Consider the following 24021-nt stretch of genomic DNA (forward strand, 5'->3'; position numbering starts at 1 on the left):
GTAGCAACTGGTTTAATTTCCTCCTTTGCAGGCGTAGTTACTTTGTCTGCAACTGGCGATTTAGCGTCAACCACTGATGGCTGTTCTGGTTCTCCGATTTCAGGAGTAGTGATTTTTTCGGCAACTGGCGATTTAGCTGCATCAGTAGCAACTGGTTTAATTTCCTCCTTTGCAGGCGTAGTTACTTTGTCTGCAACTGGCGATTTAGCGTCAACCACTGGTGGCTGTTCTGGTTCTTCGATTTCAGGAGTAGTGATTTTTTCGGCAACTGGCGATTTAGCTGCATCAGTAGCAACTGGTTTAATTTCCTCCTTTGCAGGCGTAGTTACTTTGTCTGCAACTGGCGATTTAGCGTCAACCACTGCCGACTCTTCTGGTTCTTCGATTTCAGGAGCAGTGATTTTCTCGGCAACTGGCAATTTAGCATCGTCAGTAGCAACTGGTTTAATTTCCTCCTTTGCAGGCGTAGTTACTTTGTCTGCAACTGGCGATTTAGCGTCAATCACTGCCGGCTGTTCTGGTTCTTCGATTTCAGGAGTAGTGATTTTCTCTGCAACTGGCGATTTAGCATCTTCAGTAGCAACTGGTTTAATTTCCTCCTTTGCAGGCGTAGTTACTTTGTCTGCAACTGGCGATTTAGCGTCAACCACTGATGGCTGTTCTGGTTCTCCGATTTCAGGAGTAGTGATTTTTCGGCAACTGGCGATTTAGCTGCATCAGTAGCAACTGGTTTAATTTCCTCCTTTGCAGGCGTAGTTACTTTGTCTGCAACTGGCAATTTAGCGTCAACCACTGATGGCTGATCTGGTTCTTCGATTTCAGGAGTAGTGATTTTCTCGGCAACTGGCAATTTAGCATCGTCAGTAGCAACTGGTTTAATTTCCTCCTTTGCAGGCGTAGTTACTTTATCTGCAACTGGCGATTTAGCGTCAATCACTGCCGGCTGTTCTGGTTCTTCGATTTCAGGAGTAGTGATTTTCTCTGCAACTGGCGATTTAGCATCTTCAGTAGCAACTGGTTTAATTTCCTCCTTTGCAGGCGTAGTTACTTTGTCTGCAACTGGCAATTTAGCGTCAACCACTGATGGCTGTTCTGGTTCTTCGATTTCAGGAGTAGTGATTTTTTCGGCAACTGGCGATTTAGCTGCATCAGTAGCAACTGGTTTAATTTCCTCCTTTGCAGGCGTAGTTACTTTGTCTGCAACTGGCGATTTAGCGTCACCGATTTCAGGAGTAGTGATTTTTCGGCAACTGGCGATTTAGCTGCATCAGTAGCAACTGGTTTAATTTCCTCCTTTGCAGGCGTAGTTACTTTGTCTGCAACTGGCGATTTAGCGTCAACCAGTGATGGCTGTTCTGGTTCTTCGATTTCAGGAGTAGTGATTTTTTCGGCAACTGGCGATTTAGCTGCATCAGTAGCAACTGGTTTAATTTCCTCCTTTGCAGGCGTAGTTACTTTGTCTGCAACTGGCGATTTAGCGTCAACCACTGATGGCTGTTCTGGTTCTTCGATTTCAGGAGTAGTGATTTTTTCGGCAACTGGCGATTTAGCTGCATCAGTAGCAACTGGTTTAATTTCCTCCTTTGCAGGCGTAGTTACTTTGTCTGCAACTGGCGATTTAGCGTCAATCACTGCCGGCTGTTCTGGTTCTTCGATTTCAGGAGTAGTGATTTTCTCTGCAACTGGCGATTTAGCATCTTCAGTAGCAACTGGTTTAATTTCCTCCTTTGCAGGCGTAGTTACTTTGTCTGCAACTGGCGATTTAGCGTCAACCACTGATGGCTGTTCTGGTTCTCCGATTTCAGGAGTAGTGATTTTTCGGCAACTGGCGATTTAGCTGCATCAGTAGCAACTGGTTTAATTTCCTCCTTTGCAGGCGTAGTTACTTTGTCTGCAACTGGCGATTTAGCGTCAACCACTGATGGCTGTTCTGGTTCTTCGATTTCAGGAGTAGTGATTTTTTCGGCAACTGGCGATTTAGCTGCATCAGTAGCAACTGGTTTAATTTCCTCCTTTGCAGGCGTAGTTACTTTGTCTGCAACTGGCGATTTAGCGTCAACCACTGATGGCTGTTCTGGTTCTTCGATTTCAGGAGTAGTGATTTTCTCTGCAATTGGCGATTTAGCAGCATCAGTAGCAACTGGTTTAATTTCCTCCTTTGCAGGCGTAGTTACTATCTCAGCAACTGGCGATTTAGCGTCAACCACTGCCGACTCTTCTGGTTCTTCGATTTCAGGAGCAGTGATTTTCTCGGCAACTGGCAATTTAGCATCGTCAGTAGCAACTGGTTTAATTTCCTCCTTTGCAGGCGTAGTTACTTTGTCTGCAACTGGCAATTTAGCGTCAACCACTGATGGCTGATCTGGTTCTTCGATTTCAGGAGTAGTGATTTTTTCGGCAACTGGCGATTTAGCTGCATCAGTAGCAACTGGTTTAATTTCCTCCTTTGCAGGCGTAGTTACTTTGTCTGCAACTGGCAATTTAGCGTCAACCACTGATGGCTGATCAGGTTCTTCAATTTCAGGAGTAGTGATTTTTTCGGCAACTGGCGATTTAGCTGCATCAGTAGCAACTGGTTTAATTTCCTCCTTTGCAGGCGTAGTTACTTTGTCTGCAACTGGCAATTTAGCATCAACCACTGACGGCTGTTCTGGTTCTTCGATTTCAGGAGTAGTGATTTTTCGGCAACTGGCGATTTAGCTGCATCAGTAGCAACTGGTTTAATTTCCTCCTTTGCAGGCGTAGTTACTTTGTCTGCAACTGGCAATTTAGCGTCAACCACTGATGGCTGATCTGGTTCTTCGATTTCAGGAGTAGTGATTTTTTCGGCAACTGGCGATTTAGCTGCATCAGTAGCAACTGGTTTAATTTCCTCCTTTGCAGGCGTAGTTACTTTGTCTGCAACTGGCAATTTAGCGTCAACCACTGATGGCTGATCTGGTTCTTCGATTTCAGGAGTAGTGATTTTTTCGGCAACTGGCGATTTAGCTGCATCAGTAGCAACTGGTTTAATTTCCTCCTTTGCAGGCGTAGTTACTTTGTCTGCAACTGGCAATTTAGCGTCAACCACTGATGGCTGATCAGGTTCTTCAATTTCAGGAGTAGTGATTTTTTCGGCAACTGGCGATTTAGCTGCATCAGTAGCAACTGGTTTAATTTCCTCCTTTGCAGGCGTAGTTACTTTCTCAGCAACTGGCGATTTAGCGTCAACCACTGCCGACTCTTCTGGTTCTTCGATTTCAGGAGTAGTGATTTTTTCGGCAACTGGCGATTTAGCTGCATCAGTAGCAACTGGTTTAATTTCCTCCTTTGCAGGCGTAGTTACTTTCTCTGCAACAGGAGATATTGCGTCAACCGGATTTGCATTTATCGCAACCGTTGATTCCACTGATTCCGATAAACAAATAGATGTCAAATTTGCGTTAATTGCATCATACACTTGCTCTTCCTTTAGTTTTGTAGTGACAAATTTATCTTCAGTTTTGTGAATTTCTTGATGCTGTTCCTTAGATTTGACTGTACTAGCCTCCACTTTTATTGATTTCTTGAAATCTGACGAAACTTTAGTCTGACTATTTATCATTTCTTCTTGTCGTTCAATAATGCATTTTAATTGATCAATTGACGATGATGGCAATATGTTGTACGCCTGACCCTCAGGTGTTGGTGTTAAGTCTGGTTTCAACTCTTTGACATCGGCCCGAATCATTTTTGATGCTTCCAAGACCTCATTCAATGCCCGGTTTACATTCATAGTCAAAATTGATTCATCCGTTTCAACTTTAGATTCAATGCTTTTACGTCCTTCACTTTTGATTGACTTTGTTTTTGTAGTATCTTCCTGAAGAACTACACCTGTTAGTAATTTGGCGCTTTGGCCAATTACAGTTGATACTTTTTTGGTAACTTTCTCGCCCAAGTTTAGTGTTTTAGGTTTTGTTATTTCGACGTCACTTGTTAATGTTCCAGGTATGGTAGTTTCAACGTCATGTTTAAGCCAACCATTCGTTTTCTTTTCTAGACTTTTTACACTTTCTTTTTGTTGTGTAAAAGTGATGGTCTCGGAATAACTCTGCTGACTTTTTCGTTCCGATTGTAAAAAGCTTTGTGTGGTTTCGGCAACAATATTTTCAGAAGTAATAGGAGCTTGTTCAGTAACATTTACTTTACTTTCAGTTAAGGTAGGTTCAACCACCAATATCTCTTCTTCAGCGACGCAAGGTATTTCTTTCTTGGTGCAAAGTGGTTCAATACATTCATCTGGAGATTCAACTTCAGAACTCAACTTCTGAGGTGAATGCAACTCAGGTGCATGACGTTTTATTCGTTTTGGTACAATTTCCTCCACTTTCTCGACGATAATATCATCTAACTCGCTTTGCACTATCTGTTGTTGCAAATCTAACATTCTTTGAGATAAAACTTCATCAGATAGTTCCTCCTGCTTTACTGCCTTATGATGTTCACGATCAGGAATTGCTTGGTCACCATTATATTTGAACTTTTTAATTGGCGTACTTTCAGATGATTTAGAGATTAGTTCTTCAAACATATGTTTTGTTTCTTTTACACTTTTTATTGCTTCTTCTTCTATGTCTTCCGACACTTTAGTTTGTTCCTCTTTTACTTCCAAATCAGGTATTGGTGTATCTTTTACAGAACTCGTAAATAGAGGTTTTCGTTTAGCTTTCTCGCTAATTTCACTTACGTCCTCTGACGACCTTGAAAACACCTTTTGCAACTCAGCAATTTTTGGTCCAACTCTATGCGTTGGTGTTGAAAATCTCAAATCTTTCTTGCTTTCGGAAAGAGTTGATTCATCTATCTCATAATCAATGTCTTTTGCAGAGTATCTTTCAGATATACTTTCTACCTTTTCATAATTTTCGTCATCTATTTGAGCCAATGTTTCTGTTGATCCCTTTAAGACACCTTCCTCTTCTTTCAAACTTGAAAGTTCATCCTCCGAATCAATAAATTCTCGTTGTATTTTACGCAATGCTTCCACTTGAGTCGAAGATTTAAATGCGTGTTCTTCAAATGTTCGTATCTTTGCTTTAACATCGGATGACCCTCGTCGAATATAAATAACTTGCTCCGCTTTTAAAATGTCAATATCTTCTGGTTTAATTGGGCTGATGGAAGCATCTTTTGTATCAACTAAATCCGTTGATGTTGCTGCTTCGGAAGTATCAATATGAGAAATGCCCATTGAAGAACTTTCTGGAAAATCAATAGGACTAGTTCCGGTATCGGTAAATTGTGGAGACTCTTCTTCATTGAATGCTCCTAGAGGAGCAAAATCATCAGGTTGAATTGGGCTAAGGCCCGCATCTGTCAGTTCATGTTCTTCTTGTCCATCGGCATTATCAGATACAAATCCGGTCGTTTGCATTCCCGGAACAAACCCAGACGGTTGTTGAACAAAACTTGTCATTGTATCAGTTAATCCTCTTGTAATAGAGATTCCAGTGTCACTAATGTGATGTGAACCACTTCCATCAGTAACAGGAGATTCAAGTTGAGTATCAGTTACTTCAGAATCATATCTATATACTTTCTTCATTCCGCTGAAGTTGACGGTTTCGTCACGTTTTCGTTGTGTAGCTTCAGTTATGGTAGTATCAGAAATACTAACCGGTTGTATTATGTACGCTTCTTTTTTAATAATGCTCTCTTCGGAAGATTTAGAATCACTTGTTTCGGCAGTAGTCGTCATGCCTACATCTACCCTTTGGGAAGTTTCAGTTCCACTCATGTCTTTCCGGGTGGTAGTCACGGAAATATGAGATTTGGAATGAATGGAAATTTCAACATCCTTTGTACTGTATAGTGTTAGTCTACTCTCGGCAGTTGCAGTGGTGTCCTTAGTATGAACCTCCTTACGTCCAATTACTAATTCTAAAGTGGGATTAACTTTATAAGCGACAGGAGAAGATTCGTCTTGTGGAATGTGTTTCTTATCTAATGGGGAAGTCCCGCGTGTAGTAAAAGCTTGTGTTTTTGGAATGTCCTCCTTAACAGTGCTAAATGAAATATGTTTCTCCGGCGTCTTTTGAGTCGCCGAAGTAGTCGATGTGGTAGCTGTGCTTTGAGTCACAGTCTCACTATTTTTGTCTTTGATTTTAGACTCTGTTTTTACAGATGTCGTAACCGTAGTGTCAATGTCTTTATCTTTGCCTGCTCCTCCATGAAGCCGTTCCACAGTCTTAGCCTCTTTCCTTTCCCAATCTTCTGGCTTCTTTGAATCCTTTGCTCCCTTTTCCTCAGGTGAGCCAAATGCTCTAATTCTTAATTCCCCTGGTCGTACCGGGTCGTAATCGATAACTTTATAGACGTCACGTTCAACGCGCACAATACCCGTTAGGTCACTATCACCAACATTGTTAATTTTTTGCTTAACAATGTCTTCCGTAGGCGCATTATTAGAATCTGCGTCCAAATCTTCAGTGGAAGCCAAACGTTTTCGCTGCCCGACAAATAACTTAGCTTGATCTTGATAATACTGCTGTATATCATCACAAGTAGTTATATCCTGAGTAGTAATATCGTCTAAACAAGTACCAGGGTCGCGTCTCTGGTAACCACCCAAATAGGAAGACTCAACTTGGGGGCTATCAGTGCCCGGAGTAGGTGTCTCCAGGAGGCATGTATCTTCGCGGAAGCCGTCCGTGTCTAACGAATCATCGTCGTCTTGCGGAGACGCGCTGGCTGTTGACGTAAGGAGATACAAAAAAAGGTATTGAGGATCACGTTTGATTTCAACAATTTAGTGCGGCGTTGTGTATACTCGTATCAATAACTTATCTCCGTCACACCGGTAAATAGTGTGTACTTAGTAACGTGTGTACCAGTTTCCTATCGTCATGAAGTATCTTTGACAAATTGAATTCTCAACAAATTTCAGTCACGTTGATTACCAGAAAATAAATCATAGTGAGGGTAACAACTCAAACCCACACTCTCACACAGACCCGCACTCTCATTTGATAATAACAAATAAAATGTGTATGAATTATAACTTTGTCGTTTGATGAGGATGTACTTGGCGATGAATTTGAGGAACTTTTGGTATCTGGTGAACCTAAATGGAATCGTCACAGAGGAAGATCAAATATGGGAAGTCCACAGCCATGTATAATAATTAAAATGTATCAAAGCGAGCAAGACATTCTTCAAAGCGTTGAATCTAAAAGTATGTGTAACTCTTATTCCGACCAGAAGCATCTGCTCCATGTATAATGAACTAAAATAACTAAAGTAGTTCATAGTAAGGCAAACTAAGTAGCAAATCAATCGTAAAAATAATCAGCATATTGTAGAAAGCGGAAAACGTAGCGCCTTTATAACCGCGACCCACTTTTCTATCATGAATTATTGTATATTTGCACAAATTTACCGAGTCTATTTGGTTAGTTCTTATATTAGGTATTAGTAACCCTTACTGACCTTATTTAATGTTGACTCAAGCATTGAACCTTTCTGAAAATCCCAGCCCACAATCGCACGGTTACACATCAAAAACAACCCTCAGAAACACAAACACACGCACAAATCACAGCTATTGATTGTGGGCTGGACATCTTCATGCACATACAAGAATATTCAATAGAAACCCTACTTGAAATGGAGTTTGCATTACGGTCCACCAAGCTTTAACAGTGACTGCTGTTTAGTCTTGAACAATTTCTAAACTTTAATCAATTATCGAGTGACAAATCCCCCAATCAGCAGTAAGCATTTTCAATAAATACTTTCTTGTCATGGCTGGTTATAAATCAATTAGCAAAGTATTCGGAAAGAGAGAAGGCCAACAGTATGCAAGTTTATGTATAACAAAATTGGACTGAGTTTTTAAGTGTACCAATATGAACGTATGTAAATGATGAAGATGAAATGAATGATTCAAAATAAGTGTAGTTGGATGAATAATATACAAGCTAGATCACACACATCCACAAACACAACATCAGGTGAGTAGTTTACTCAATGGGCAACCACGGTACTGTATCCTGGTATTGGAAAACAAACGATGGAAGAAAGCCATGCCCCAATACAAAAGAAGCATCTCAATCGTAATTTGTACTCCAATCAATAGATACCAATCAAAATACACCGTTTGCTTCAATGTCATAGAGGTGTAAGAATATTCCATCGTACCCATAACCGAATGAAATATTTACAATCACTCAAAGGAAAACAATGACTGTGCAAAAAGAAAATTAGTAAGTACGTGTTCGATAAAACAAATAGAAACTTTCAACGAAACGGTTACTAAATGATACAACAAGCAAGTTTATTTATAGCGTATAACAAGAAGCAATGCAAATAGCTCTATGTCGTCACTAGGTCTAAATCCAATAAATCTAGATTAATAGAAATAATCTTAAATTAAACGGGGGAGACGATTCGTTCGTTAAAGGAAAATCGCTCCCTCATTTGAATGATTTATTTTCTGATTTATTATCAAATTACTCTTATCGTACGTTATTCAATTAGTAAATTACTTTAACAATTGCATTTCAGCACTCACAAACGTTTACTTCATTATCAATTCATTATTATATTCAGAATTATGTATAAACTACTACGGTTTTATCATTGTCTGTGATAATATCAATTTTAATATTCAAACGCATAAGCATATCGCATCAAAGCAATTAGTAATAATACATCGAAAAGTTAGTGTTTTATTGTAGGTATGTGATATTGTTAAGAGTGTGTAACATAAAATAAACTCAGAAATCATTAGAGGTAACAAACATTGTTGTCTGATTCGAAAGGGGGTGGGGGCAAAAATTAGGTTCGGTTCCAAATTCGGAACTTTGTTTGGATAATTATTAGCAATAATAATTTGGGATTAATGCAAATCCTTATGCTACCAAAATTGTAACTAAATAAACTTCTTGTACCGTTGCAAACCCCATTTTAATGTGGCATATCAATCATAATTTGGTACATGGCAATCGTATCGATAATATTAATATATTTTTCTTACTCACCGGAAATATCTAGCAAATGCACTCTGAGTTAAATCGAAACACTATCCGCGAAACGCGTAAAAGTGGACTGCGTTCGTTTGTAATACGGTGGTCGCCAGCGTAATGGAATTAGAAGCAATATAAGTGCACTAGTTGGATACGAACATTATGTGTGTTCCTCCAATTAGACTTAAAATTATTTCATCTTTGTCCTGCTTTTGCTTTAAGAGGTAAGCAAATAATATTTTATAATTTAATTTACTTCATTAAAGGCGCTTGTTCAGAATTGACCTCGACAATATGGAAATGTTTACGTTTTGGTTTCGTCTTGCCACAAATAATTGATATGCCACATTGTGCCAACATGAAAACATAGTTTCCTTTCGATCTATAACTTGTATTCCATTGAGTCCGCAAAAAGTATGTTTTCAGTTGTAATCTACTAAGCTTAAAAGATATCTAATGTGCTAATATGACAAAAATCCTACCTTGCAGGGCGGCCATTTGCTCTCGTAGGATGAAATCAGCAGGACTCGGTGGTGGTGTCTTGGAGAGTTTCGGTGATTGTGGATCTGCTCAAAAAATTTATTTAATTCATCATGCAAAATAAATAAAATATTTAAATTTTACCTTCTTGGGCCGAGACGATTTTAGGTATAGCTGTCTTCTTCTCCAAACCATGTGTAACACCTTCCACTAACACTGATTCCTTACTGTCATTATCCTTTATGTGCGTGCTCCCAGTCACCTCAATTGTGCGTGTTTCGGTCACAGTTGTAGTTGTCGTTGTGGTTGTCGCGGTTACACCAGCATCCCTTTCATCTTTAGTGGCGTCTGCCACAGAGGACTTTGTGGTTTTTACTTCCTCTGTGGTAGACTTTGACTCAGATGGTGGTTGCATTGTGGCTTTTTGTTCGACTTCTGCGATTTTGTCTTCAACCATACTCTGTCGCTTGATTGAACTAATCTCTTGCACTATTTCAACACGCTGTGATGATGCCGGAATGGTTCGATCAACCGAAAGACGTTTCTCAATAATTTCACGTTTCTCTTTAACAGTTTTACTAAAGTCTTCCTCGTCTGATTTCTCTTCGACTACCTTCTCTTCGGCCGAATACTTGTCATAGCTTAGGCGCTTCTTATCTTTTATCACTATCGATTCGATACTCTCCGAATCTTTCATAATGTCTTTATCTTCTAAATCACTCCTAATTCTGTATTTAACGACAGTCTCTTCGACGTTCAGGCACTGGGGTATAATATCATCCCGACCGATTTTGCGTAAGGCATCTTCGAGTACACTGCTCTGCGCGCGGTTACTAGACTGTGAGATCCACATTCTAAGCATCGACTGCGCTTGTTTTGCCACACTCTCCGGGTATTCCGATTTGATAACGTTTATCTCGGACGACGTTAGACCCAATTGGCCGGCCAATGCAACCCAGTCATCGCCTAACAAGTTACTCATATCAGCCAAACGCGGATCAGGCCGATGGTATTCATAGCTATCCTTGAGGAATTCATGCCGCTTGAAGTGTTCACTATCCGTGAGTGATATCGTGTCCGCTACAATGTCATCAGGTAAGACGATGTTCAAAATGCAAACTGGTTGTTGAGGCGGCTCTCCTTTAGCGACCTGTACACAAACAAATAAATAATAAAATAACACTTACTTTGCGTCGCGAACGGCACACTTACTTTTGGTTCTCGCATGAACAAACATCGTCCAAGAGCCTCAGCATGCTGATCTTTGACACGAACAGAGAACGGCAGTCGATTTTCTCTAAACGCTCTAAAAGCAAACTGCAATTGTTCTCCACTCTTGGTAATAGGCACTAAATTTCCAGCAAATTCAATGTATTGCGGCTTTCCTTCAAGTACTTCCACATCGCGACTCTTTGCCACCTCTGAGAAGTGTTCCTGGTGTTCCAAAGTCTTGTCCTCTTTATCATCTGTCATACAAAACACCCTGAGTCTAGCCTCTAACGGATCTACCCGTTTCGCAAAAACAACGAACTTGGCCATGAATGGAACGTGAATGGCTTCTCTGTAATTTTTTATTAAATGTTCGCATTGTTAGTAATGCAGAACAATAAAGAAGAATTGTAAAATAAATACAAACCTATATAGTTCAGTAGCCATTTTTGTGGCGTCCCCCACATTCCGACAATCCATTAGCCAAAACCTCGCCGATACGGTGGTCGTAAACGAAACACAGTCGTTGACAAATGTAAGAGGTGTTGATCCTGTGACGTCCTCCCATTGAGCTCGTGTCGTTCCACCTTCGAAGAGAAGAACAATATGCACAATCGTTTCTAACGACCGTAACTCGCCGCAAGATTCAATATAAGAGCTAACTTACTTACGCTTAAACATTCAAACATGCAATCATAAGTCCTACAAAATGTTTAGTTATTCATTGATGGGGTTAATATAGTTACTGATTCGTTTGAATAAATTTGGTACTCATTCGCAAACAACGTGACATAAATGCATAAACGAAACGGAAAACAATTGGCGTTGCTTCTGTACATGTAACGAACGTAATGGAAGAAGGGGTAAATTAATAGTCGTGAACGTAAAACAATCGTGTATGAATAAAGTTGATAAGAGAAAAGCATTCCATTGGTGAACAGTATATGTCAAAAGCATTTTTAAACAGCAGCATTAGCAATAGCAGCAGCATTGGCACCAGCAAAACAGTTAGAAGCGTTTTTGTTTCGTATTGTTTATTTGTAATATATTTAATACATTATAATGTGGTTTCAGAAAAGACCAGTCGCGGGGCAACTAACTTCCGATATAAAAACACGAACCAATAAAACTGTTTGTTTCGATAGGCAAAGAGAATAAATTTCAGAAGAAATACGACTGATCTAATAAAAAAATTTCGCTATTTTCAAACCAATCAGATAATTGTAAATAATATCTTAATTATTATGATGCAGCAGGTCTAAAAGTGATAATATTGTATATTGCAATTAGTGTTTTGTGATTAATTTTATTTCATAATAAATATCGTTGATTGTAAATTAAAGAAACCTCTGTCAAATAAATAAGAACAACTTATCACATTTTAGAAAAGCATAAATGATAAAATCAGAAACGGTCAACTGATTGGAAATTATTTGAAACACAGTCAAAAAATCGTCAAAATAAATTAAAAAATTAAACATGAATGAACCAAATTTTGTTAACGCGCCGTCCAGAAAAGTAAACTTGTCGATTTATGAAGATCATACATAATGAACCATACGGAATATAAAAATTCTTTGTCATAATAATAGTTATAATATAATAGAAAGATATACATTCTAATAAGAGGGGGCAGCCCACAATATGAGTTAGTTACCTTTGAGCGATCTTTTCCGAAACACCCCTGGATCGCGTGTGAAAATGATTAAGGAGCGCATTAGTTATTTACCATTATTTTTAATTTCATTCATTTCAAAACTTTTTTACTTAAAGGTTCGTTTCGCGATATTCGCAAACTCAACAGTATCATCATGACGTCATATGGAAACTGGTAACCAAACGGAAATCGTTAAAAACAACAAAAAGACTGACAACTTAAGAAAAGACCTGATAAAAATAGCTCCAAACTAATGACGTCATAATGTTGAAACGGCGCATTACATCTGGTAATTGAATAAAGCAGGCGGCTGGCAAACTTTTTATTACTTTGTCCGCTGTTTTTTTGAAACGCAACTAATGTACTCGTTCGTAAATGATACATGCTGTTTCGATGAATGGTTCACTAAGATGAGTCTGATGTGTTTCAAATTTTTTGAGACACGAGCGAAACGAAACAGAACTGATCACACAAAAACGATTCTAATGCCAAAAAACGTAGATCTTTATACAGACAATTATTATACCTACCGCCTATATGTTCAAAACTCGCTAACGTTTATCTACTCGAGATTGGAATAGAAAAAATGAACAACTAAACAAACGAAACTAATCAAAAATCAAATGTTTACCTATGTTAATAAAAATATACGCATAAACTACGGATATTTGCTAAAAATGGTACTTGAAGCTTGCCAACCCCTCAACAAACAACTGAATACAAAGGCACAAACAACACCAAAAATATTGTATTATTGTTACTGACAAAGGTTCAGTACGTATTAAAATATCATTAGTATAAGAAACGTGAAAGACGCACAAACCATGTACATTATTAAACAATAGTATTCATTCGATTCAAAATACACACGTAATTTTAAACTCTATCAAAAATTCTAATGTGGGATTTATACGACTAATACTAATTAATATGATTGTGTTAAAATGAATACTATTGAGTAAATATGTACGAAAATCAATTAAAACATAAGTAAAATCACTTTGTGTAAAACATTTAATCTAATTTTGAAAACGAAATAAAGTCAAAGAAGAAATCAAACGAGAAACTCCCCCACTCCAAGAAAACACAAAAACCTGTGCTTCGATTTCATCAAAAACCAAACTTAAACAAACGTACAAACTTCACACAAAAGAAACAAAAACTATGGCAGTATATAAAATTGTTATTTTCTGTTTGTTTCATGATTCGGACAGAAAAAAATTGTCTTCCTATGAACTAAAATGCTACGTGTCACATATGAAAACTCACCAGTGATCGAGCACAGCAGTCGGAGGGTAGGTGTTGATCCGGAGTATTGATTGATCATTCCTTGGGAGTGCGCCCTCGGGGCCGGCATACTCAGCGTTATCGCCTTGTGGAACTTTCGACGACGCGGCTCGACCGTCACCACCGGTGATACGGCGACTCCGTGTCCCAACAATTTCGCTGTTAACTCCGGGTCGATCGGTTGCGCCTAATAAAAATTACCATCGTATTCAAGGGATAGTTGATGACTGTTGAAAGAGTTTGCTTGTGGGGTGAAATGATTGGGACAAAAGAGGCAGCCATCGAATGAAAATCCGAAAAGAAAAAGACACAAAGCAAGGTTCGACAGCCAACAATAAATAAGTCAATAAATTGTTCAAACAAAATTAAAGCGATGTGCAAATAAATAAAAAAATATGCAAATAAAATAAATAAAAAGAAGTCAATAAGCAAAAACGGCGTTATTGGTTAATTTTTCAATGAAATAAGTGTTAAATGAGTTGAGCACGAGCGCCCAATAAGAAAAATCTTGAAAGTAGTTAAACTTTAATAAATCGTCGAATGCGAACCATGCTTTGTATACGTTATGAACTGCTTTTTTCTATCTAAATTTTCATTTTCTTTGGCTTAGAAAAGGAAAATAACGTCGACATTTTTGGACACACTTACTTTGTTGCTATATACACAGAGTGCCCAAAAAGTCGACGTTCAAGTATTAGTGTTGCAATCAATCGAAAAGTTAGTTTAACTAGTTTTGTTAGTTTTTTTATTGGGCACTCAACAAGAATGAAAAATTATTTGCGGTTAATTACATTTGACACTTATCCATTTAATGTAGGTAATAAAATTCATGAAAATTGCAAAGGTCAATTGATTCATCTTCAATTTGTGTTAATTTGTTAGGTGCAACGTGAAACTAGTGCGTCCCTTACATTTACATCAATTTTAAGTAATGAAATCATTAGAATGAACTTATTTATATAAAGCACAATTAAGAATTACGTTAATAAGTCGCTAAGAAATTATTCACAAAATGATGAAAACTACTTTCAAATATTTAAATAAATATTAAGTATAAATCAGTACATTTTTTATGTAGGTAAATTACGCTGGCGCATTAAGTAAAATATAAATAAAACTGCGGTGAAAATAAAAATGAAAAACCTGAAATAGCTTGACAATAATTTATAATAAAATGTTTGATGTGGCAGTAATTTTTGCATGCAACTTGTTTTCAATGTTCAACTATGTGATGATGATGCATTACTAAAATATTCGTGTCATGATAGAAGCATTTACTTAATCAGAGATTCCCAAATCCTAGAACCACCCTATTATGATCAGCACACCCCCATTTTACCATTGCTTGGAAATCCCTGCTTTAAATAATCAGATATCTCGATATTTACTTGGCATTTGCGGAATAGCTAAGTTATCTCTTTGAAACGCCAAAGAAAGCTTAATTAACCCTTTCCAATTAAAAAGAATCTGTTATTGTCAATGCTGGTAACGGCTTCACTGAATTTATAACTGTTTGACTAGAAATATTCTCAACCTCAAAAAGTTATGCATAACTTCATATACACTAAAAATACTTTTTGATAAATTTGTACTCTGGCCTGATTTAACGCATCGCCGATTTATATATAAAACTGTTATTATAATTACTGCAATATATTCTTCATTAGGCCGCCTCAGCTATGAAAATATCTTCTTGAAACTCTAGACTAGCGGTTTTTTCCTTTGCCGAAATTGTATATCATTATGTAAAACGTCATGCAAACAAAAGCAATTGCGATTAAACTCTTCACCACACCAACGACCAGCGTTTCTTTTTGGGTATGTGATTAACGGTTATACGTCGCAAACATTCAAAGGGTACACCCTTGCGCGGCTTAAATAGATTTACCTGCAGTCCAACTTTGATCTTCTTTGTAAGCGCGCCCTGTGGGAACACCGCTTGCACCTGTGGTACAACCGTACTTGATACCATGCCGCCATCAGGTCCGATGGCGTGCACTTCCTGTCGAATGCGCGAAACAACCGCAAAGTATTGTGGGAAGTCATGAGTCACAATTCGCGTTATACGCCCAGATGCTGTATCTTCCAACTGACTAATATCTAAGTATATAGAGAACAATGAGCGATTAATTTAAATATCATCAAAGTCACATAAACATCAATGCCATACCTTCAGCCTCAAAACTTGATTGCAAAACTTCATTCAGAATATCTTCAGACGATTCAACAGTGTGTTCTCGCCATGTTTCACCATTATCAGAACGCAGGATGACTATTTCACGTTCTTTACCACGCAGGGCAGCAAAATGCGGTACTTCAATTATTACCGGTCTACAAAAAAACATTCTATAGTATCTCATTTATATTGACGTTCAGGAAAACCCTACCCCAAGAATCGAGCACCGACTGGTCCTAATTCCAAAACTCTGCTCGCCAAAGCTTCACCTTCCATTAATGGCGGCGGATGTGGGGACCGTTGTGGTCTCACATATCGACAAGTGATTCTTGTTGGACTACCAGCTGAACGCGGTGGTACAATTACACGCACTCCACTGTGTCTGCAACCCCTCATAGCACCACCACGTGCGTCCACGAGGAACGACACCAAAAAGCTAGAATATCAGTAAAAACAATAAGAATATAACAACATCGCTACACATGCAACGGGATAGACTAGCAACTTACTTCTTCCAATGTAATTTTCTATTTTGGGTGATAGGGCAGCGTTAGTAAAATGAAGCATAGGTAGTTAATAATCCTGAGGTTTAGTTTAAATTGAAATCTATTCTGCGGTACATACCCGATGTTAATTGGATGTCGGGCAATGTCAATATTATCAGGAGTATACTTCTTCATTTCCGAATAATTCTGCTGGTAGTAGTGAGGACTGATCGAATCCTCAATTGCCTGCGGTGGTAACATATTACTATCCATGATTTTGTTGGAATCCATGCGCTCATCACGAGTGACATCGATTGGCAGAGAGTCATCGCCGAGTGATTTCATTTCGTCAGCCGTCAAATATCTGTAGGCGTTGTCGCCGAGCATGGTATCCTCCCCTAAAAGCAATTACGTCGACGAGTTGAGTGCAAGTGCTTTGCCAATCAACAAACAATTCCAAAACATTGATAGAGTTTGGTGACAGAGTGTACAGTATGCGATTGAACAACTACAAGCGTGTTGGGCCAACGTGTGCCCTTTGCACTAATAAACAACTAAAGAAAATAGAAGTCGACAGCGATGAGTGGAAACGAAAGAGATGATTTTTTTTTGCTGTGTCGCTTTGTTTATCGTACGTATATTGGATGCTTTTGTTTGGTGTTTTGTTGTTGGTTGTGCAGTTAGTAAGGGGTTTGAAAGAGCCGAGGACTTACTAGTTAGTAAAGTAGTACCGCTGTAATAAGGAAGATAGACATGTTGCTCGTGAGGTGCACATCCGAATCCTTCCAGAATTTCTTCTCCTGGATTTTTAATGATCAATATTATCAATTTGTGACTTTAACCAATAGTTTGGTTTGTCCCTCATTGAGTATTACGAATGTACATTATGCACTAAGCACTTTTGAATCGATTATAATTCGAAATTCATTTCAAAGAGAGAAAGATTGACATTTAACGTCAGAATGACATTGGCAAATAAAACTTTTAAGTCGGGATAAACTTTTGTAAAGCGTTTCATTTTATAGTAGGAATTTTCAATTAGTTGCTGAATGATTTTGCGATGATTAAACTGAATTTCTAGAGCATGCAATGTAAAGTAATAAATACAATACAAAAACAACAGAGCAAAAGCTTGTACTAAATGAATAACTATGATTTACTTACCGCCTTCTTCTTCCGAATCAGACATGAACGTTTCATGCATAGCTTCAGGAGCAACAACTTTGTACTTCTCCTCAGTTGGATCGTCGGCCGGAGATTCAGTGACCACTTTGAGAGTGTCAATAACAGTTATGTAACCCAATTTTTGGGCAATGTGTAATGGTGTTTGACCGTTCTGTAAACAATTGCACGTTACACACAATTCCAGATAATGATTAGTTAATTTTTACGTACATGAGTAATAGCATTGGGTTGCGCTGAGTTTTCCAATAGCACAGTGACCACATTAGTATGGCCCTGTTGTGCAGCCTGGTGCAATGGTGTATATCCAAGTTGGGTGGTTGATTTAACATCGGCATTGTGCGCGAGCAAAAATTTGACCATATTATTTTGGCCATAATGAGAGGCAACATGCAATGGCGTATATCCTGCTTTGGTGGTTTTATCCACGATAGCTTTATTTTTCACAAGAACATCGGCAACAGCGACGCGATCTTCTTGCGCGCATAGATGTAATGGCGTAAGTCCATTCTTTGCTTGACTATTGGTATCAGCTTCGTGCTCAATGAGCAAAGACGACATATCGACGTGTCCTTCCTGAGCGCTTAAATGTAGCGGCGTAAAGCCGGCTTTGCTTTCGGCATTAGGCTTGGCACCGTATTCCAGTAGCGTATTGGCGATGTCCATTTGATTCTTCTTAGCTGCGATATGTAGCGGAGTGTGTCCATTTTTGGCAGTGGCGTGCGGTGAAGCTCCTTTATCCAGGAGCAGCAGTGCGACATTTTGGTGATCGTAGTGCGAAGCAACATGCAACGGAGTGACGCCATTTTTTCCCTGTGGATCAACGGGTGCGTCCTTTTGCAAAAGAAGCTTGGCGACTTTGATGTTGCCGTACTTGGCGGCCAAGTGCAGCGGCGTGAAGCCTTTCTTTGTGATTGCATTCAACGATGCGCCATTATCGATCAGTATACCAGCGACCTGGAAATGAATAAATATACGTTATTGTTAGTTTTTCGCTCAGCGTGCATACAAATCATAGGCAACCAAAATGGCTGACAAAAGTTACAATGAGTTGAGCCAAATTGATTCGGTGCCAAAAGGTTTTATAGATTTTATCATTGTTAAAAAGAAACAATATGTAAATTAATACTTCTTTATAATGCAACCAAAACAAATCCAAAGTATTGATAATATCAATATAAGTGACAAGGCGATTAAGAAGGATAAGTCTCACCTCGTCCTGCCCTTCCTTGGCAGCGATATGAAGCGCAGTGTACATGTCCTTCGTTGTAGTGTCAACTTTAGCGCCGTGTTGCAGAAGTAACATGACAATGTCCACATTGCCAAGGCGTGAGGCAATGTGAAGCGGCGTCTGTTGTTCACGCGCTCTTGCATCAACCTGGGCACCGTTGCGTAGTAAGATTCTAATGATGTCAGTCTGCAATTGAGTAATATTTTATTGGCTAGTTGTTGTTCGTCGAGCAGTAGCTTTGAATTTAAAACTTATTGAGCGGGAGATTCTCACCTGATTCGCTCGCGCGGCAAGATGCAACGGGGTTTCCCCTCTCACAGTGGGCACGTCCGGATTAGCGTCGTGTTGCAATAAATAGATGACAATATTCATACAGCCCATAAAACTAGCCACGTGTAATGGCGTCAGTCCACTTTCAGTAGTAGCACTGATGCTTGCGCCGTGCTTAAGCAGCAATTCTACAACTTTGATGCGATTTTTCTTACACGCAATATGCAACGGCGTGAATCCGTTAAGCGCTCTCGCATTAGAATCAGCCTGCCGATCGAGTAATAGTTTAGCGACTCGAACGTGCCCGCAGTGAGCGGCAACGTGAAGTGCAGTCAAATAATCGACGGTGACTTCATCGACGGGCGCGCGATGGTAGAGGAGAATGCGAGCGGCGTCTACGTGATCACCTTGGGCGGCCATGTGCAAAGGAGCCAGTCCGTTTTTCGTCTTGCAACTTATCGGCGCCTCGCGTTCTAGGAGCATATCTACGACTTGCTCGTGTCCGCTGCGTGCCGCGCAGTGCATCGGCGTCAATCCGTCTCGCGTCTTCGATTCAATCGTTGCCCCTTTTTCCAGTAACAGCGCGACCATATTGGTTTTACCCCATTTGGCCGCCACGTGCAGCGGTGTGATGTTGTGCTTTGCCGCATAGTTGACGTCGGCTTTCTTTTGGATTAGAAGGTGCGCAATGGCTTCGTTGCCGTAATGTGAAGCTATGTGAAGTGGTGTGAAGCCTGATTTTGAAGTTACATCGGGATTATGGTCGTTCTGCAAACGAAATAAAACGAGTGAATAAAACCTATCGCGAGATATACGCGTAAACAGTGATTTACTTCAAGTAGCAGCTTAGCAGCTTTAACGTCATCCTTTTTGGCTGCTATGTGAAGAGCAGGTAATCGAACTTTGCCCCGTGTGTCGTTTTCCAACAACACGGTGACGACTTTATCGTGGCCCTGTTGCATAGCCACCGCCAACGGTGTGAACCCGTCTTCAGTGGCAAGCGTTTGATTCGCTCCGTTCGACAATAAATATCGAACGACGTTGTCGTGATTTTCTTGAGCGGCCATGTACAACGGCGTGAAGCCATTCTGGCTCTGAACATTGACTTTGGCGCCATGATTGACTAGTAGTTTGACAACCTCCTCTTGCCCAGCAAGGGACGCAATATGCAGTGCAGTGTTTCCCTTTTTGGTGGCAGCGTCGACAGCGGCGCCGCGTTTTAGTAATTCGGCGACCACTTCCGTGTGCCCATCCTTGGAAGCTAAATGTAAAGCGTTGAGCCCATTCTGTAAAATGAACGTGTTACATTTTAGTCGTGCGAGGAAAAAAGTAAAAGTCAGGCGGATGTGCGACTGCAAATTGGATGGCTTTCAATACTAAATATAACGATGACATTAGCGAAAACTCATCGAGGCTTAAATATGTTAACAGTGCACACCGCAATTCAATTCATTTCAATACAATGTATTTAATTAATAAATGTTAAATACTTACGGCATTACTGGTGTTGATGTCAATATTCTGTTTTAGATGTTCGAGGACTTTGTCCAGGTGTCCAGCACGCGCAGCGCGCAAGAAAGATGTATTGCCATCAGACTGTAAATAATTTATTTATATCAATATAAAATAAAACTAAGCATATCAATATTTGGCAAAGCGAAGCATTTTGGACAATTTCCGTTATTGATCACCGCAATACGTTCGGCTTGATGGAAAACCAATAACGATGCTAATGCTTTTCTTCCTTTTTTTTCGTCATTTCCTACTTATGAATTCAGTTCCTAATTTTCAGTAATGGAATAATTTCATTTAAATTCAGTAGAATCTCGAGTGGAATATTAAATTTCGAGGCCAAATAATTGCAATAGCCCGAGTCAAATAATTAATTAGGATTTTCAATTAACCGTTCCACCCGCCAGGAATTGTACGTCATCCTGGAAGTTATTTTTATCATCACGTAGTATCACTTACCATTCGTGGAAATTTAAAGCACAGAGGCATTATAAAAAAACCATCAATTACAGAAAATGCGATGCCATATCGCTAGCAACAAGTCGAAAATAAATTCTTTCACTCGAAAATAGCACACGTTTATATAATATTCAATAGAATTTAAAATTTAAAGACAGTGAATGCGTGTCGACGTTAATATTGCGTCAACAGGTACACAGGTTTAAGCCGGCATAGAAATCTACATTTATCACACTTATCACGTTCACTTAATCGTTAAATACTCGTACACGTAAGCGTATATTGATTAGTAAAAATCACGCACATTGATCAAGTACACATTTATTTAAACACGCACACAGATGCCCGCAGGACTTAAATTTGTATTCAGTCTTTTCTGGTTGGAATATAGGCACTAGTAAACTGGCCCTTTCGGTTGAACTGCCTAAGCAAATTTGTTGATTTGTAGATACTGATATTACAACAAGTTTTTTTAGACGAATAGCATTGATAGGTTTTTCGCAGCAAATGCGAGTTGCAATGATATTGCAATAACCACGCTTTCGGTCCGGCGACGCCTCGTGACGTAAGCGTTCAATACGGAGCGTCGCGACGGCGCGTCTGGGGTTAGTCTACGCCACCCCAGGCACAGGACTATCGCGCGCGCACACCCACACACGCACGTCAAAAACACCAACGCATGATGGCTACAAGTGTACACTATATAGTCACTACACACACCTACTATTCATTTCCGGTAGTTTTCTACGTAAATATAAACAAATTAAATTAAATTTCTTCAACATTTTCATTATTTTTCCTAAACCCACATGTGTCTGTATGTATATTAGGAAATAAAACTTTTACTTGGCTCAAAGTTAGTTGTTTGAATGTTTTCTGGGCTTGGGTTTGTAGCCGAGGAAAAAAGAACAGCGTGGCCCGCAGAAATAAAATTTCGCGTTTGGGTTTTATCGTTAAATCAATAGCGGAATATATTTTCTTACGTCATTTCTGTGTGAATGTAAGTACATATTATATTCGTTAGGCCTGAAACGCTGGAGCGCTGGAGGGCCAGTGGCAAGGGGTCCATAATAACACGGTCACGGGGGGTTGTTTCGCCGACGCGGCGGTGCCACCATTGTGCCGGGCATGAGCGCCACACGCTCTAAACGCACCCCCAACGCTACGCTCGCACGTTTCTTTTTCATATTCATTTACATTAATTCCGTTCGCACGACATCTAGTTACAAAGACGGCTGAGCTGCTTATACGCCTGGTTTCAAAAGTAATATGCGAGTCGGCGGAATGTGGAAAAGTTTGTGACTTTAACATTTGCATAGTGTTGTTTTTATATTTGTTTGAATGTATATTACTCTTTCAAATTATTACACACCATGGGTATATTTAGGTGTTTGCATAGTAAGAGATTTTAATGGTACACAAGTATAAGCTTTTAAGATACGAAAATGTAAACGATATAAACTTAACTTATTAATTAATTACATCCAAAGTATTTATGTTAAAATTATGAATTACTCACAAAGTTATTTAAATAATTATTACGTAACAATTCGGGGTAAATGTTGGTTAAGAAAATATGTTAATATTAAACAAATTTAGAATTATTGACTCTGCATGCATGCATCAAAGTATTTTTCTGCTTTCTCAGAAAAAAATGACTTCACAGCGTGAATATTAAATGAAAAAGCAGTTTTCATGTAAAATTGAATTTTGCCATCACTGTCACTTTGAACCTGAACTCTATAACTCGCAGAGGAAGTTCCTCGTGCCCTTAAAACATCAATCGTGACGCCACTTTGCATCCAATCTCCGTAGCGCTGTCCGTGAAACTATGTTATCTCAGAAAATACTCAACATATTGACAGACAATCATATTTCAGTTGCATACTCCCAAAGTTCAATTTGGCACATCCAATATTCCTCAAATAATTGCATTAACTTGATTTACGCGCATCTTGTACTAGTATGTTGCAACATCTGCGAATGCGAGCCGGATAACGTGTTTATAAGCACTCCAGAAGCAGACGATGCTAAATCGCATGATCATATCCACTAGGTTATTTTAATATCAGCATATATATTAGACGCATACACCAAACCAAAAACAAATAGACGTCAATTTTGCTCCAGATTCGCGTGTAGGTAAAAAACGACATAAGTTACTTGCTGCTCCAGGACTCCTCGTCGCAATACGCATGTTTGTGGAGTAACGATATAATTGAGAGCGTTCCGGCTTTCGGATGTGCTTTTGGCATCAAACCAAATCCAACAAACAAAACTGCGTCTGTTTTTTATACGTACATACTTCCTTTCCTCCAGTCGCGGTATAAGTATTGAGTTTTGACGAATCATCTTTGCGTTATTAAGCATCATCCATCATACGGATTTGGATTATGCTTTTATTTTGTTTTTATCATCCTCCACCTCCGTGCACGTCAAGCATGGGAGTCAAGGTTGTGAAAAAGATGAATTGTATCATTTGAACTTTAAAGTTTAATTTTGTAAGTCGATAAATTTCCCGAAACGGTGACATCTACCTAACCTAGATTTAATTAGTTTCAGGTCGCATAGGATGCTCAACTGTACCAGCTCAGAACCATTTTGTAATTAGAAATTCTTGGGTTATTAAGGGGATCATTAACGAAATTACATGACAGGGTGTATATAAATGTTCGCCTGTTTACCATAATTATAGTAGTACCATAAGATGTGACCAGATAATTTTTAAATTTCCTTCTTTTTAAATACTGTGAATAATTAATTCTAGGTTGTATAAACCTAATGATCTTTTAATAATATACAGGGTGTTAGGTGGATTTTTTTATGATGTAATCGCTACTTCATACATTAATGTTTTGGTAGACAATATTTTCGGAAATGTCTTCCTAACTTTATATGAGTAATTGCTATACTTCTTGTTGATAAGTTACCGAAACAGTTGGTAGCAGTTTTATTTTATATTCGCGTTCACAACACCGGTAACATTTGAACCTTTAATAGATCTCTGACATGCAATGCAGGCATATCCTTCTATTGTGAACCAGGTAGACATAAAATTATAAATAAAATGTTTGATTAATATTGAA

General features: G+C 39.0%; 1 protein-coding gene and 1 long non-coding RNA gene across 15 annotated transcripts in view; one reads left to right on the plus strand and one right to left on the minus strand.

The window, feature by feature from the left end:
* LOC135793795 (ankyrin-3-like) overlaps positions 1–24021 on the minus strand; it is a 79000-nt gene that overhangs the window by 42365 nt on the left and 12614 nt on the right. For 5 of the 13 annotated variants that reach the window (XM_065304882.1, XM_065304886.1, XM_065304890.1 and 2 more), the window contains 18 exons: positions 20459–20560; positions 19798–20250; positions 18968–19732; positions 18677–18880; positions 17677–18420; positions 17446–17617; positions 16995–17081; positions 16421–16679; positions 16306–16323; positions 16008–16232; positions 15791–15951; positions 15509–15720; positions 13603–13807; positions 12334–12360; positions 11104–11263; positions 10680–11028; positions 9612–10617; positions 9470–9553 (listed from right to left, as the gene is read on the minus strand). In XM_065304882.1, coding sequence (XP_065160954.1) covers positions 9470–9553; positions 9612–10617; positions 10680–11028; positions 11104–11263; positions 12334–12360; positions 13603–13807; positions 15509–15720; positions 15791–15951; positions 16008–16232; positions 16306–16323; positions 16421–16679; positions 16995–17081; positions 17446–17617; positions 17677–18420; positions 18677–18880; positions 18968–19732; positions 19798–20250; positions 20459–20560 — 5233 coding nt within the window. Of the gene's footprint in view, positions 1–9469; positions 9554–9611; positions 10618–10679; positions 11029–11103; positions 11264–12333; positions 12361–13602; positions 13808–14348; positions 15721–15790; positions 15952–16007; positions 16233–16305; positions 16324–16420; positions 16680–16994; positions 17082–17445; positions 17618–17676; positions 18421–18676; positions 18881–18967; positions 19733–19797; positions 20251–20458; positions 20561–20935; positions 21484–24021 lie in introns of those variants that run through there. The other 8 variants (XM_065304888.1, XM_065304894.1, XM_065304891.1 and 5 more) reach the window with 7 other exon arrangements.
* On the plus strand, positions 19717–24021 carry LOC135793802 (uncharacterized). Of its 2 annotated transcripts, XR_010548719.1 has the most exons (3): positions 19717–19856; positions 20495–20562; positions 23492–24021. It is a non-coding gene; the product is annotated as an uncharacterized lncRNA (long non-coding RNA). The 2 variants fall into 2 exon arrangements; XR_010548718.1 differs by lacking the exon at positions 23492–24021 and having other exon boundaries at positions 20495–20625.

Source organism: Atheta coriaria, unplaced genomic scaffold (genome assembly GCF_025399875.1).
Source record: "Atheta coriaria isolate IRGN ID8LTWV9N9 unplaced genomic scaffold, Caltech_Dcor_3.1 hic_scaffold_6_pilon, whole genome shotgun sequence".
Classification (NCBI taxonomy): Eukaryota; Metazoa; Arthropoda; class Insecta; order Coleoptera; family Staphylinidae; genus Dalotia; species Dalotia coriaria.